General features: G+C 38.7%; 1 protein-coding gene across 1 annotated transcript; it reads left to right on the forward strand.

The window, feature by feature from the left end:
* The first annotated feature begins 1,693 nt into the window (after nt 1–1,693).
* On the forward strand, nt 1,694–13,619 carry LOC140777256 (uncharacterized). The gene is made up of 11 exons (XM_073121243.1): nt 1,694–2,285; nt 2,935–3,358; nt 3,522–3,857; nt 5,817–6,408; nt 6,530–6,698; nt 8,199–8,559; nt 9,653–9,763; nt 11,147–11,504; nt 11,592–11,817; nt 12,794–13,015; nt 13,323–13,619. Exons 1-11 carry the CDS (start codon nt 1,723–1,725, stop codon nt 13,474–13,476), a joined length of 3,516 nt encoding a protein of 1,171 aa, XP_072977344.1. The 5' UTR covers nt 1,694–1,722; the 3' UTR covers nt 13,477–13,619.
* Nucleotides 13,620–14,027: the final 408 nt, after the last annotated feature.

The following is a 14,027-nucleotide window of genomic DNA, read 5'->3' on the forward strand; positions in this document are numbered from 1 at the left end:
TAATTCACGCAAGTAAAGTCATTAGCGAACTACTAAAATTAACTATCTTATTAGCAATCAAGGGTATCCTAGGAATCTTATATTATCCCAAAATTAAGGATCAGGCTAATCAAATTAGGTGCAAATGGTAAACAGGGTTATAGGGTCCAAATGGACCCAAATGGGCTAGGCTAGAGGCAATAGGTAGGCTCAAACCTAACCTAATAGGCAAAGGGCCAAGGTGGGCTGCAATTGGGCTGCAGCCCACAAGTTTGGCCGAAGTGGGCTGGATCCAACCACAGCCCACCACAGGCTTGGTTGGTGGGCTGCGGTCTGCAGCCCACCCAACCCAAGCCTAGTGGGCTGGGGTCTGGACCGCAGCCCACCAAGGGGGCTCGGTGGGCTGCGTCTGACCGCAGCCCACCCAAGGGCTCGGTGGGCTGCGTCTGACCGCAGCCCACCAAGGGGAGGGGAAGGGCACGGGGGGTTTAACAAACCCCCCTCCCACCCACCTACCCTCCCTCGATATTCCCCAACCGAGGGAGGAGACGAAGGGGAGGTGGAGAGGCTGATGGGCTGCGGCGGCACGGCACGAGGCCGGCGGCGCAGCGCGGGGACAGCGGCGACGCAGCGCAGAGGCGGCGGCGCAGCGCAGAGACAGCGGCGGCACGGCACGGCACGAGGCGGCGGCGCCGCGCAGAGACGGCGGCGGCAACGGTCCGGCACAGCACGAGGCCGAGGAGGGGAAGGAGAAAGGGAAGAAAAGAAGGGGGTTTACCGGAGGGGGGGAGTCGGCGAGTCGGCGGCTGTCGGCGACCACGAGGGAGGGAGAGAGAAGAAGAAGAGTGGCTGCGGTGAGGGGAGGAAGGGATAAGGGAGATGGGGGGAAGGGTGGCGTGCACGGCAAGGAAGGGAAGAGAAGAAGAAAAGGAAAGAGGGAGGGTGGCAGGCCGACGCACGTGCTCGGCACGTGCGTCGGTCAGGATTTTTTTTTTTTTTTTTTTTTTTTTTTTTTTTTTTTTTTTTTTTTTTTTTTTTTTTTTTTTTTTTTTTTAATTTGGGGTGTTACAGATAGAGTCGTGACAAAAGTCACAGTCATGGGTTTGGATTAGACAATTTCGAAGGTCCCAATAATAATTGCGGACCTCGATTTTACTTTATTTTTGTTTGTTTGTTTTGATAAAAATTACTTTGCTTTACGGGAATAATTATTATGGTCCACCATTAGATTGTTTAACGGAATTATAAACGAAAACTATATTATAATATATACAGTTTGTTGAATTATTCATTTGGATGTTTACTTAGAAGCTATAACCTCAACTTAAATTGGGTTGGTCATCGTCCGGGATTAGTCTTTTGTTGCTATTAATTGGTTTATTAAGAGAAAATTATTTAATTATTTTACTTAAGGAGCTAGACGTGCCTAATGACCCTGTCGTGCTAGTTAACGTGGCCTCTGAGTATTAAACAAGACTACTTATTAGCATTAGTCGATTGATACATGCATGATGGTACCTTAGCACGCACTATTAATCTATTATTATTGGAATTTTACTATGATCCTACAAAAGAACAGAGATCTCAAATTGGGCCGGGTTCATGAAGCGGGCATAGCTCATCGGCTAAAGCTAGCGCGAAAGCACGTGCGGTCCACGTGGGAAAGGCTCATACAAAACCACATTCTAGTATACTACTCTCGGCTCTTGCACACCGCCTGCGCAACTTTCGAGTCCGGAGTCGATGGATCGAGAAGCTTCGTCTCCGTCACCGGAATCCGACCACCGCGAAACCCTAAATGAGGAGGGGGAAAGAGAAGAGGACCCTAACCATACCCAGAACCCTCAATCCTCAATCCCTTCTCTATTCCCCCTGTTTCCCTTTTCTTCAAACGCTTCCTCCAACCCCAGCTCCTTCAACGGTCCCCAGTGGCTCTCGAATCCCAGCTTCACCTTCGATGTATCCGCCTTGCCGGATCCTGGCGCTACTTCTGGCGACGTAGGGCACGAGTTGGCGAGTCCAGACTCCGATGACGATGCTCCCACTGTAGAAGCCCCTGAAGCGCGGCCGAGGTCGTATGATCTGGTGCCTTCCTCGCCCTCTCCGTCGTCTTCTGAGGAGGATAGGAAGCACAGGAGGAGTAGGAGGAGGAAGAAGAGGAAGAGGGAGAAGGAGGGGGTGGACGATGGGGGTTCGAGGAAGTCGGGGATTCGAGCGTGGGCGGGATCAGATAGGATGCCGGCGAAGGATTACTACTTTGATGTCCGAGGGGATAGGGATAATTTGGCTTTCGGGTGTCTCTACAGGTGCGTTTGTGTTGACAAAGAATTGTTTATTCAGATACATCAACTCTCGTAGGATGCATTCTTTTGTTTGTTATAGCTTAGTAGGCCTGGTTGTTATTCTGGCTATATCTTTATCCTAGTTAAGCTTCAACAATTTACTTTTAACTATAACAATACTGTGTAGTTGAACAGGTAATGGCGTCATTTGACAAACGGAGTAGAAGCATATGCTTTCATTTGGGGGTTTGAGGGCTTATTTTTATCCTTGTATCTCATTCTGTTCACTTCTTTCCGCTTTGTTTTATTTTAGTGTATCTGAATTTTAGCAGAACTGAAATTATAATTTCGGTCCGATTCTGTTCATTCTATTCACAAGGCTATGTGAGAATGCCAATTTTCTCATCGGACGCTGTGCTGCACAATATCTTGAATATTGGTTTTTCTTTTCTGATTGATTTGGTATTCACTACTTTATATGGTTGAAATATCAACAGGCATTGCAAATCTGCTGTTGTTATCCTAGTGTTATTTAATCTCTCACCTTTTTCTTATTTCATGTAATTAAACAAGTGCAAGTTGCTAGTTATTGCAATCTGTGATCAAAAGAGTTGATATATTTGGGGCTGACTAGTTTCCAATTGAACGTCCTAATGTAAGAACTAAACTGCAGAATGGATATTGCACGGTACAAGCGCCAAGATCCGATTAAATTGTCTGGTCTTAATTTCCAACTGTTGTATCGTTGGGGACCTTCAGCTTCACAAATGGATGTAGATGAAGATCAAGATGCACTCGACAGCAAAATGAGAGCAGGAGGGCGCTATTATTCAGTAAAATATGCGACTCTAGAACGAGACAAGGGTTTCAAGCATGTGAAAAATATTGAGAAAAAGATTCCGTCAGTGGTATCTGAAGAATTTGTATCTTTAGAGTCACATTCTTTTGCTGAAAATGGTGGCAATATTTCAAAATCAGAGGAACAGATTGAGGAATCTTGGGAAGATGAATTAATTAGAAGGACGAGGGAGTTCAACAAAATGTCTAGGGAGTTTCCTCATGATGAAAAAGTCTGGTTGGCCTTTGCTGATTTTCAGGTACATGGACATTAATATCAAGGGTGGCACGTGGTGTCTATTGCGGGTTATATTGTGATGCTGTCTTTATAGGGTCCTCATTTATAGTACATTTGCTATAAATTATAGTTCCTCAGAGAATATTAGGGGGGACTAATTAAGAATTCCTTTTTTTCTAAACTAGGACAAAATTGCAAGTGGCCAACCTCAAAAGGCTGCTCGCCTACAAACTATTGAAAAGAAGATCAGTATACTAGAGAAGGCTGTGGAGCTTAATCCAGACAGCGAAGACTTGCTAATTTCTCTTTTGAAGTCTTATAGGGACAGGGATGGCATTGATAATCTCTTGGCAAAATGGGAGAAAGTACTGATGCAACATTCTGATAGTTCTAAATTATGGAAGGAGTATTTACTTGTTTGCCAAGGCGAGTTCTCCCGGTTCAAGGTCTCAGAGATAAGGAAGAGTTATGCTTATGCTATCCAAGCTTTATCTTCAGCTTGCGACAAACTGAGTAGGCAGGTTCCATTTTTCATTTCTATCTTCTCTTTCAGATATGTCTTACCAGTATTCCCTTTTTTTGATGACATGTATCTTCTTTTCGGAAGATTTTCTGCTTAACTTATATTCTACTAGGCACCATAAACTTCTCTTTAGCTGTCCATCGAAGAAGTTCATAAACATGGTAAATGATTTATTTCCTTCTTGATCAGAACTCTAGGTGGATATGCATAGTACCTTTAACAGTGCTTTGAATAAGGCCCAAAAATAATTTACCAGGAATACTTTGCTGGTATATACTCTTCTCATGGTTTTATTTAATGGTTTTTCCACATAACTTTAGTGTTCTGTTTACTTTTACTTCCTGGGGAAAGTGGTAATTTTGTCTCTTAATGAGATATTTTGAAAACTGGTTGCAAAAGTTGTAGCATATGGTGGAGAGCATGTGCTCTCAAGAACAATTTTAGGTTGGTCCACAAAAACTAGATCTGTGCATAACTTTAGTTGTTATGACCTATGAGTTCATTAAATCTCATTTTATTATAAATTAGGTAGTTGTTAGCTTTTGACAACTAGACTTGGGTTAAGCTCTTCAGCATGAGCAGTTTTCTATAAATTCATTTTATTCTATAAAGCAGAAGCTCCGGCCATTTTGGCTGGTTTGGAGGAGCTTTCCAAGCTTTTCCCGAACGCCGCAGCATGGCTATTCGGCGACTGCCAAACTGCTGTCAATTGGATAATGGTCTAGCCGCTGCAACAGACTGGGAAATTTACCATGTTATTCTTGGCTACAAGCAGATATTGTCTAAGCACCCTCTTATCAGGCCAGGCTTTACCAGTATATGTAAATGTTTATGCTCACTCTTTCAAGAAAAAAAGGAGCAATTTCTGCAGTATAAGAAATTATGGCAAATTGAACTGATGCAGTATGTACTTCTCTCTATAATGCTTTTGACAGCTTGCTCTTCTAGTTCTCCTTGTGCACTCGCTGTCTCCTTTTAATATTCTTCCATTCAATGTGTGTTAAACCCTTTCTGCTTTCCTAATGACACTCGACCATGTTGTCATGCCTCTTGTTTAGGGCATGAGATCTCATCTCTCAGATTGATATGAAGCCTGATATAGTCTCCAATGTTTTTTTTAACTGAAATCCTCTAGATGTTGCTGCCCTTGGTAGCCGTCCTTCCTCCTTTTATCCTGAACTTGCCTTGATTTCTAAGCCTGCCATAGTCTCCAATGTTCTTTTAACTGAAATCCTCTAGGAATAGATGTTGCTGTCCTTCCTCCTTTTACCCTGAACTTGCCTTGATTTCAGCTAAAATGTTGAAATCTATTAAAAATTTATGTATTGATGGATGTGGACTTGCAAAACTCTGATGCCAAAGCAGAAAAATAAAAGTCAGTGCATGCTATGGAAAGCTCTGGAGTTCTAGTGAGAATGTTGGATTACAGTGTTGTTGTCATGTTCGGAGGCTGAGTCCTCATACCTGAGTTAAAAAAAATCAAATCATACCTTAACTATAATGTGCCTCCTGGCAGGATTTTCTGTTTGAATGGGCTTCTAATTATTAATGTTGTACTTCTAGTTGCATAGGTTGAATGGTTGTAAGCAGCTTGATTTGAGATTTTAAATATGTGATTGATTTGATTTACTCTGGTTTCTTCCATTAGTTTTGCTTTTCTCTGTTAAACTTTTTTATTTTCCTTTTCTTGCAGCGGCTTTCTTTTCTTTAGCTTGTATAAGTGGAGAAACCTTTTTATTACCAGAACGAGATCTCCTTATGTTCTACAATCTCATTTGTTGGTTCCATTCATTCTTTTCCACTTCCGTACATTTTTTGGTTCATGACTATATGAGGAAAAGACTTTTTTGTAATTAAGTAGCCGTTTACAGTTTCTAGGGATTTGCAAATTGCAATGTCAATGTTGCAGTTTCCATTTTCCTTTTCTTTTAACTTCTTTTTGTGAACTCTAATGCAGGATTCTCAAACTAAGGAATCCTCTCTAGTTCAGCTAGAAACTGGTCTGGTAGATATATTTCTAAGTCTTTGCAGGTTTGAGTGGCAAACCGGCTACCAAGAATTAGCAACAGGATTATTTCAAGCTGAATTAGAGTACAGCTTGTTTTGCCCAACCCTACTTCTCACATCACACAGCAAACAAAGACTCTTTGAGCACTTCTGGAATAGTGATGGTGCGAGGATTGGAGAAGATGGAGCAATTGGGTGGTCTAAGTGGTTAGAAAAGGATGAGAGTAGGCAAAAAGTGTTTACACAGGAAATCCCACAAGAAACTGGACTAGGAGGCTGGAGTGGTTGGTTTAACCCTTCAAGGAAGAGTGAAACAAGTGAAGAGCCAGATAAATTAATAGAAGGTGATGGAAATGATGATAACATCAGTAGTGATGACACTGCACTAAATGATGATGTCGAATCATTGCTTAAAAAGCTAGGAGTCAATGTAGATGTTGAATCTAGTAGTGAGGTTAAAGATGCAAAAACTTGGAATAAATGGTCTTCGGAGGAATTATCAAGGGCAAAAAAGCAGTGGATGCCTGTTCGTGAACATTCTGGTAACCGATTCTTTTTTGATACTTTTTTCATGGTTTAGTTGATTACTTTTGTTCCAATCTGACATGCCTAATTTTCTTCATTGCCCTCAATATGCATGTTTATTTCAACCTCGGAAATCAGTGCCCCTTGAGTCTGATGATGGTTTTGATCGAGAAGGCAACGAGCAACTTTCAAGGGTGATTTCATTTGAAGATGTGAATGATTACTTATTCTCTTTGTCATCAGCAGAGGCTCGTTTATCTTTAGTGTGCCAGTTCATTGATTTTTATGGTGGCAAAATTTCTCAATGGTAATTTCTTTAATCCTTATCTATTTGATTCTAGCCCACTTTTAAATTAATCCTTAATATACATTTGTGTGAATAGCTGAAAATATAACTCGTTTGACACTTTTGACTCTAATTTTCTTTGTTACAAAGCTTGATATTGGAAGATTAATGCTTTGTCTTTTTGGTAATTAATCAAAAAGTTTAGTTGTTCTATCTAACTTTTATCTTGTATCAAAGAGAGCTTTAGCATTAGTGATTTTGTCACTTTTAGCTTTTATTTATTCTTCTCTAAGTTTATAACCAACTGTCTAAGATTTTAAGGTATCTACAATTTTTAAGAGTAATTTAGTGGCTGAAACTTTGCATAAACGGAAGCCTTTGTGATACAGGGGTAGTGAAATTCAATAGCATCCTTTTGCTATCATCATTGAATCATATCGTGCCTCATCAATTAATGGGAACTAATCTTTACACCATCAAGTTTGCATATTTGGAGGATCAATGTACGAAGAACCATCGACTGTCTTAAACATGCACATTTTTCTGATAAGTGTGTTGGGTCTCTAATGCACCTGTTTCCAAATGGGCCTTATGTAGAAAAGGAGAAACTTTTTTAAGGAAAAGGGGGATAATCATGGGCATCCTTATATTAGTTAGGTTCATGTAGCATAAGACTTTGCTGTTTTATGGTTAATGAATGAAGCTTAAATATCCCTATATTAGTCTCCTCTTTGATTTTACCTAAGTATGATATCACAGTAATTGAAACATAGCACGGCTTTTGTATGATTAGCATTGCTTAAGCTTGCATAATCTTGATTCCATCATATGGTTTGAGTTTTAAGGATATACTTTTAGCTGGATTTCAGACCTATTTTTACCTTTAGTCCCAATATTGCAACTACAACTATAGGTTCATATGTCAAGAATAGCTTCTATAAGAAATTTAAGCATAATCTGGTTCTCAAGAATGAATGCATCTCTTCAATTCATGAATCAAACCAAATAAAGATATGGGAAATAAACAAAGAAATCTGTTTAATGAACTTAAAGATCAGTCTTTAAGACTATAAGAGATTCAATGAAGTTTAGGAAGTGTTCTAATTTTTACAGGATATGATTTCAGCCATTTACAAATAAGAGGACCAAATAAACCATTGGAAAGTGTAGCATTTGTTTAGCATAGGGAAAAGAAAGGAGTAGGGGGAGAAATTAGGTAATTCAAGATCAATGCATAAGTAATGGGGAAGGGGAGATCTTATCATAAAGGAGGGAGGACAATGGAGCAATGGAGCAATGGAGCATACATGAGAGTGATAAGTGCGAGAAAATGAAGATACACAAAGTCAGTTCAATAGAGAGTTGAAGAGAAAGTATTAAAGAATGGAAAGAGTGAAGCCTTGGTTATTCTGATTACTTGCTTACATTTTCACTTTATATGTTTGTGCTTTCTTGAGCATTAGCATCAATAATTATTTATAGGTTTCTCACTTTTTTTTTACTGCGACATTTACCTTTCAGGACATGTACGAACAAACCAAGTTGGATTGATTTGATTCTCAGTTTAGAGATTCTGCCAGATCCTATATTAGATCATCTAAAAGTTGTTTCGGAGCTAGTAAACAGGAATGAAGTTTCTTCTAGTCATCGTATACTGGAATCTCTGTTGGACAGGTCAAAAGATTTTTCAATTAGTACTAAGATGATTGAATTTGTACGCAATGCGATATTGCTCTGTCTTGATGTCTTCCCACGTTATCATATGTTGGAAGAAGCTGTTCTCATTGCCGAAGAAAAGTTGGTGACTCAAATGAATTATTCATCTTGCTCAGTTAATCCATCACGAGCATTAGCTAAAATCCTACTGAAAAAAGATCGGCAGGTACTCTTGGAAAACGGTCATGTTTGTATGCATTGATATGTTCTTTCCACTCTATTACATCATCTCTGATTCTCTGTCACTGTTGTTGAAATTCTCTTTTATATGTTATGCTCTCTTCCATCTAATGGAAGTAAACAGACGACTGTTATTGTAAAATGGTTACCTTCAGTGATTTTTTTTCCTTTTTTACATTTTGATTTTATATGGTCTTGTAGTCTTTGCCATTATAGTTCATGCATGATTTTTGGAGATATACTTTCTGGGGAAATTTTTGCTATTAGTGTTCATAGAGCTTTATAAAGTAGGTTAACCATTTGCACATTTTGAAACCTATGCATGGTTTAAAGCATTGATGCATGTTGCCTTATATTATTTGCCAACGTATCCTTTGATCTTAGGGTTTCATGGACAATTTTAATGGCTTTTGGAACTGAATGTGATGGTTAGTCAGTCATGTTACAGTCTTTCAGATAGGCCAGATATTCTGTAGGAAGCTTGCTGCCTAGTGCATGGAACATGTATTTTCTTGTTCATTAAATGCATATTACAATCTTATATGCTAATTTCGTTCTCTTCTGCTGGGACCGTCATCAAAAGGGATGTTTTAACTTTTAAGTTTATCTTGTTGCCTTCTCTTTCAAAACACCGCCGCTTTTTTTTTCCCAAGCTTCTTCATCCCCTCTTTTTCTTTGTTTTTCCCTGGCCAATCAACCTCCACAATCACTATCTTTGGCCTCTTACAATAGGCAGTCAGATCTGGTGACCTGTATCTGCTGTCCTCTCCTCCTGCCTCTTCTTATTCCATCTCTTTCCACTTTCTGCCTACTGCAGTGCTTATCTGCTTCCACTCAAGTAGGCCATCTTCCCTAGCCCACTATTCCATCAAAACTTGGAAGCCTGCTCCTTTAATCTTTGTTTACTGTGCCTCTGGCCCTCTTCTTTCCCTCATTGTGAGTAGAATTCAGCTGTGGACTCCCTTGAAAATCTATCATCTTATGAAACATTAATTTCAACCAGATTATCTTAAAGTTGTCAGGTTATTGTAATGGCTAACCTCTTTCTGATATTGTCTGCCAATTTTCTTACATGAAAGGATTTGTTACTTTGCGGCATATATGCGCGAAGAGAGGCCACTCATGGGAACATAGAGCTTGCAAGGAAGATATTTGACATGGCTTTATCATCTGTTGATGGGCTTCCAAAGGTATGGTCTTACTCTATCAGCATGCTAGTATTGTCTTATGAATTACTATACTCAAGTCTTCTGTTAAAATATGCTCCTCACTGTAAAATGCCTGCCTCTTCTAACTGGCGTCAGATTACACAATTGAAAATGCTTGTATCAGCTTGTTATTAGATATTGAAAGCATGTTATCATAGAAATTATCCCATATAGATTGTCAAGATGCTATATATTCTCGAATGGAATATTCTCCAGTGTAAACTGATTTTTCCAACTGAAGGCAACAACTTGTAATGAAGCACCCATAAGGATGCATGCAAGAAGTCTATTGCCTTGGATGATTATTTAGCGGAAGTTTTTGTAATGCTGAACTTTTTGCAGGTAAGTGACTTGATGTGATTGGACACACAATGAGTTATCAACATCTCTGGTGGAAGGTTTTTAAAACCAGGATAAGTTTCTTTTTTTTTTTTTTGTCTATTTAGGAGGAGAAGCAAAATATGTATTATCTATCAAAAACATTGTTAAATGAAGGGTTCAACCTTTGCTGGGATATCTTTGTCATTCTATATCCTTCTGTGCTTCTATTTTTTCTTTTTCTAGCTTTTGAAAGCCCATTAAAGCATTAATGATTCTGCCAGTCATTTGTCGTTGATCTGACATATTTCACCCTATGAATCTACCTTAACTTCATGTTGTTACTGTTCGAACCAACAGACAATCAATATGAACTGTAACTGACCTAGAAACTTGCTTAATTTTTATGACATAATCTATGGTTGTGTCCTATAGTATTACTTTTCATCACTCTCTTATTTTGTTCTTTATTCATCTGTGTCCACATGATACAGTGTCCAAATCTTGATTTTCATATTATACCGTCATCATTATTCCCTGCTTTTTTTTGGTTGATGCATCCTAGCTCTTGGTGGACAATGTAGTCAGTCAAAGGTAGTGTAGAGTACTTTGCTTCTTGTTTTGTAGTTCAAAACCAATTTTGCAGTTATCATCTTTCAGCCAAGTTTTTTTTTTCCAAAAATAAATAAAAGTGAAATGAGATTTTTTTTTTTCTTTTGTGAAATGCATGTGTTCTCTGTCAGTCAGTAATCCCTATGTGGATTAGGTATTGTTCAGTTAGCTTCTTGTATTGCTTCTAACTGACATTTTACTTTGTCTTGCCTCTTCATTAAGTCCTGCCACTTGGCAAGTTTCTATTGAAGCCTATGGATCTCTTATGGTTCCATTGAGCTTGTTGAAATACTTTAGCTTTTTTTGAGTTGTGGCTTGTTTTTGCTATGTTAAATAACAGGTTCTCCTAGCTTGATCTTCTACCCTCTTAAAACATCTCTTGTTGGTCATCAATATTAAAATATTAACATGTCTTCATTTAAACTGGTGGATCAGGACCGTCAAGAAAGCATTCCTCTTCTTTATTTCTGGTATGCTGATACAGAAATGACAACATCCAATTCAGACAACACTATTGAGTTGCCTTTGCAGCGTGCCATCCACATTTTATCCTGTTTAGGTAGCAATACCAGGTACACTCCTTTTAAGTGTGCAGCATCAAGTCCTCAAATATTGAGAGCACGCCAAGGGTTCAAAGAGCAAATTAAAAGCTTACGATCCACATGGGCTCGTGGTGTTATAAAAGAACACTCTATTGCTCTCATTTTCTCGGCTTCTTTGTTTGAATCCTTGACTTCTAGTTGCTCTGCTGGTCTTGAAATTATAGAGGAGGCATTTACAATGGCACTTCCAGGTCAGTAGTGTTCTTTTTGCAATTGTATATTTATGTAATGGTCCACTTCTCGAGCTCCCCTGTTGGCTAACATAAGTGTTTCCTCAGATAGAAGATGTTATAGCTTGGAACTGGAATCCTTGTGGGTTTATTACATTGGAATGCTCCAGAAGAATCTTAAACAGATGAGGTTCTCAAGGACGTGGAGGAGCATAACACAAGGGTTGCAAATATATCCTTACAATCCTAAAACTTTTACAGCGATGTTAGAATTAAGTTGCCTTTATTCTGTTCCCAACAGAGTTCGTCTTATGTTTGACAAATGTAGTCGAAGGTAAATTCGTCTTTCATCTCTTAGAGCGCTTATTTACTTAAGCTTCAGCTGGATATTAGCTTAGAAAAGCTTGGTTGCTTTTCTTTCATATTATTCTTTTTGTTCTTTCCAATAATTACTGTATAGAAGCATCTGTTACACAGAGACAAATTCCAACTTTTTTCGTTTGTTATTATCTTGTAGGCAAATTTCTTTTTAAATAGATCTTTGGCTTAGACAAATTCTTGTGTTGCATAAGAAGGTCAATCAAATGAATGATTTCATGGCATACAAAAGTTCAATTGTGAATCTTTACAATGCGCATATTTGCCTCAATGTTGAGAGAATGTTATTAATACTTGCCCTCTTATCTCTAGAGTCTTATCTCTAGCCATTTGAGATCTCTAATAATTTGGACGGTTTCTGTTTTCTCCACTAAATGCTATTTTGGCTCTAAGGCAGAAAATTCACCTATCTAAGTGCTTGACAATAACTTTGGCACAGAAGGTTAATGTTAGAATGGTTATCATCTGCTCACTCATCCACTTTTTGATGTTAAATAATATTTTGATATTTAAACTGCTATCTATGTTCTGATCTTCTTGTTTGATGATATTTTTTCAGTCACTAGAATTTTACTGCATAATAGCTAATGCGTGTATTTGACGGAATCATGGAATCATAAGTTAATCATTGGTTGTCTCTTTGATAATGTTCTCTTCAAGCTAGCTAATCCTTTTGATGGTCACTTAGTTGCAAATCAATTACTCTTTGCTTCATATTATTTTGAGCCTGCATAAGTTTTTAGCATGCACAATTAAAAGTGTCAGTGGAAACTGCCAGATCGGCTGTGGATCTACATTGGGAATTCAATGCTCAATTTGTTACAATGTTTTCCTATGTTTTTCTTAAATTATCTGTGATAATATAATTTTATTCTTGCCATTTTCGAGGATTCTTGTTTGGAATCATACTGATTTTATCTCATGCTTCCCAGAAATCCATCTGTAATTGTGTGGCTTTTTGCCTTGTCTTTTGAATGGGATAAAGCTGGATCACAGCATAGGATTCACGGGCTGTTTGAGAGAGCTTTAGCAGATGAGAAATTGCAGAAGTCAGTTCTCTTATGGCGTTGCTACCTGGCGTACGAGGCAGACATAGCGTGTAATCCTTCTGCTGCAAGAAGAGTTCTCTTCAGAGCTATTCATGCTTGTCCGTGGTATGACTCTGGCTTGTAGGATTTGAAAATGATGAAATGCTATTTATTATTTGTGTTTAGGTTTCCCTGCAATAGACAAGTGGTTATTTATCTGCAACAGATATTGGAAATGCTCTTACTATATATATAGTTGTTCTTGCTGTAGACGACCTTTTTTTTCTTTGTTGTGTCTGCTCTGGTTATTCTTTATCATCACTCTCTTGGTACGGTTAGTAGACTATCATATTAATTTTGGATTAAAAAATTGGTTCACTCCTCTCATTGTGGACTTCTAATGCATTTTGATTTTGCCCACTTGGTTTTTCAGGTCTAAAAGGTTATGGCTTGATGGATTCCAGAAATTAAGCTCAATTTTGACTGTGAAGGAGCTATCAGATCTTCAGGAAGTTATGCGTGACAAAGAATTGCACATTCGTACTGATATATATGAGATCCTACTGCAGGATGAGATGGAAGCGTGACATTCTTTTTCTTTATTTTCCTTGTATTTATCTGTACGCATGTAAACCTGTCAAGCTGGGTAAAATCTCCCGTTACACGATAATTGTTCTTCAAGTAGAGATCTCATGCTATCATATAATCTCACTCTGGTTGTTGGCTGGCAGATTAAATTCATGTGCAGATACCTTCGAGAAATATTTAGCAGCAAAAATGAGCTCTTCATCAAGCTTTGCATTATTCGAAGATTTACAAAGATATCTTGGACATGATTCCACCGTGAAGATCTATCGATCACAACAGTAAAGACACTTTACTGACCGAATGATCGCAATCACCCGTTCTTCCATTCATGTTTGCATCAGTACTGTAACACTCTTTACTCTGCACCTGAGGAGTGCATGCAATAACAACTCCTCCAAACTCCACAGTGCAAAGAGCAAAAGTTGAACGCTCTTGTACAATTGTTCAGAGAAAGGCATCAGCCTTCTCGTATCTTTAGTAGGTATCATTCAATCCTTTTTGTGCTACAGTTCCCCCAAAAACAGTCAATGCTAATGGAGCTGGCATGACT

This window comes from Typha angustifolia, chromosome 15, assembly GCF_048772165.1.
Source record: "Typha angustifolia cultivar Huaian chromosome 15, ASM4877216v1, whole genome shotgun sequence".
Lineage (NCBI taxonomy): Eukaryota > Viridiplantae > Streptophyta > Magnoliopsida > Poales > Typhaceae > Typha > Typha angustifolia.

Bases quoted from the DNA above. Each gene is read 5' to 3' on its own strand.
- LOC140777256 (XM_073121243.1), top strand. From the start codon at position 1,723: ATGGATCGAGAAGCTTCGTCTCCGTCACCGGAATCCGACCACCGCGAA. The intron at 8,560-9,652 runs GTACTCTTGGAA...CTTACATGAAAG, and splicing joins TACTGAAAAAAGATCGGCAG to GATTTGTTACTTTGCGGCAT. The intron at 9,764-11,146 runs GTATGGTCTTAC...CTGGTGGATCAG, and splicing joins CTGTTGATGGGCTTCCAAAG to GACCGTCAAGAAAGCATTCC.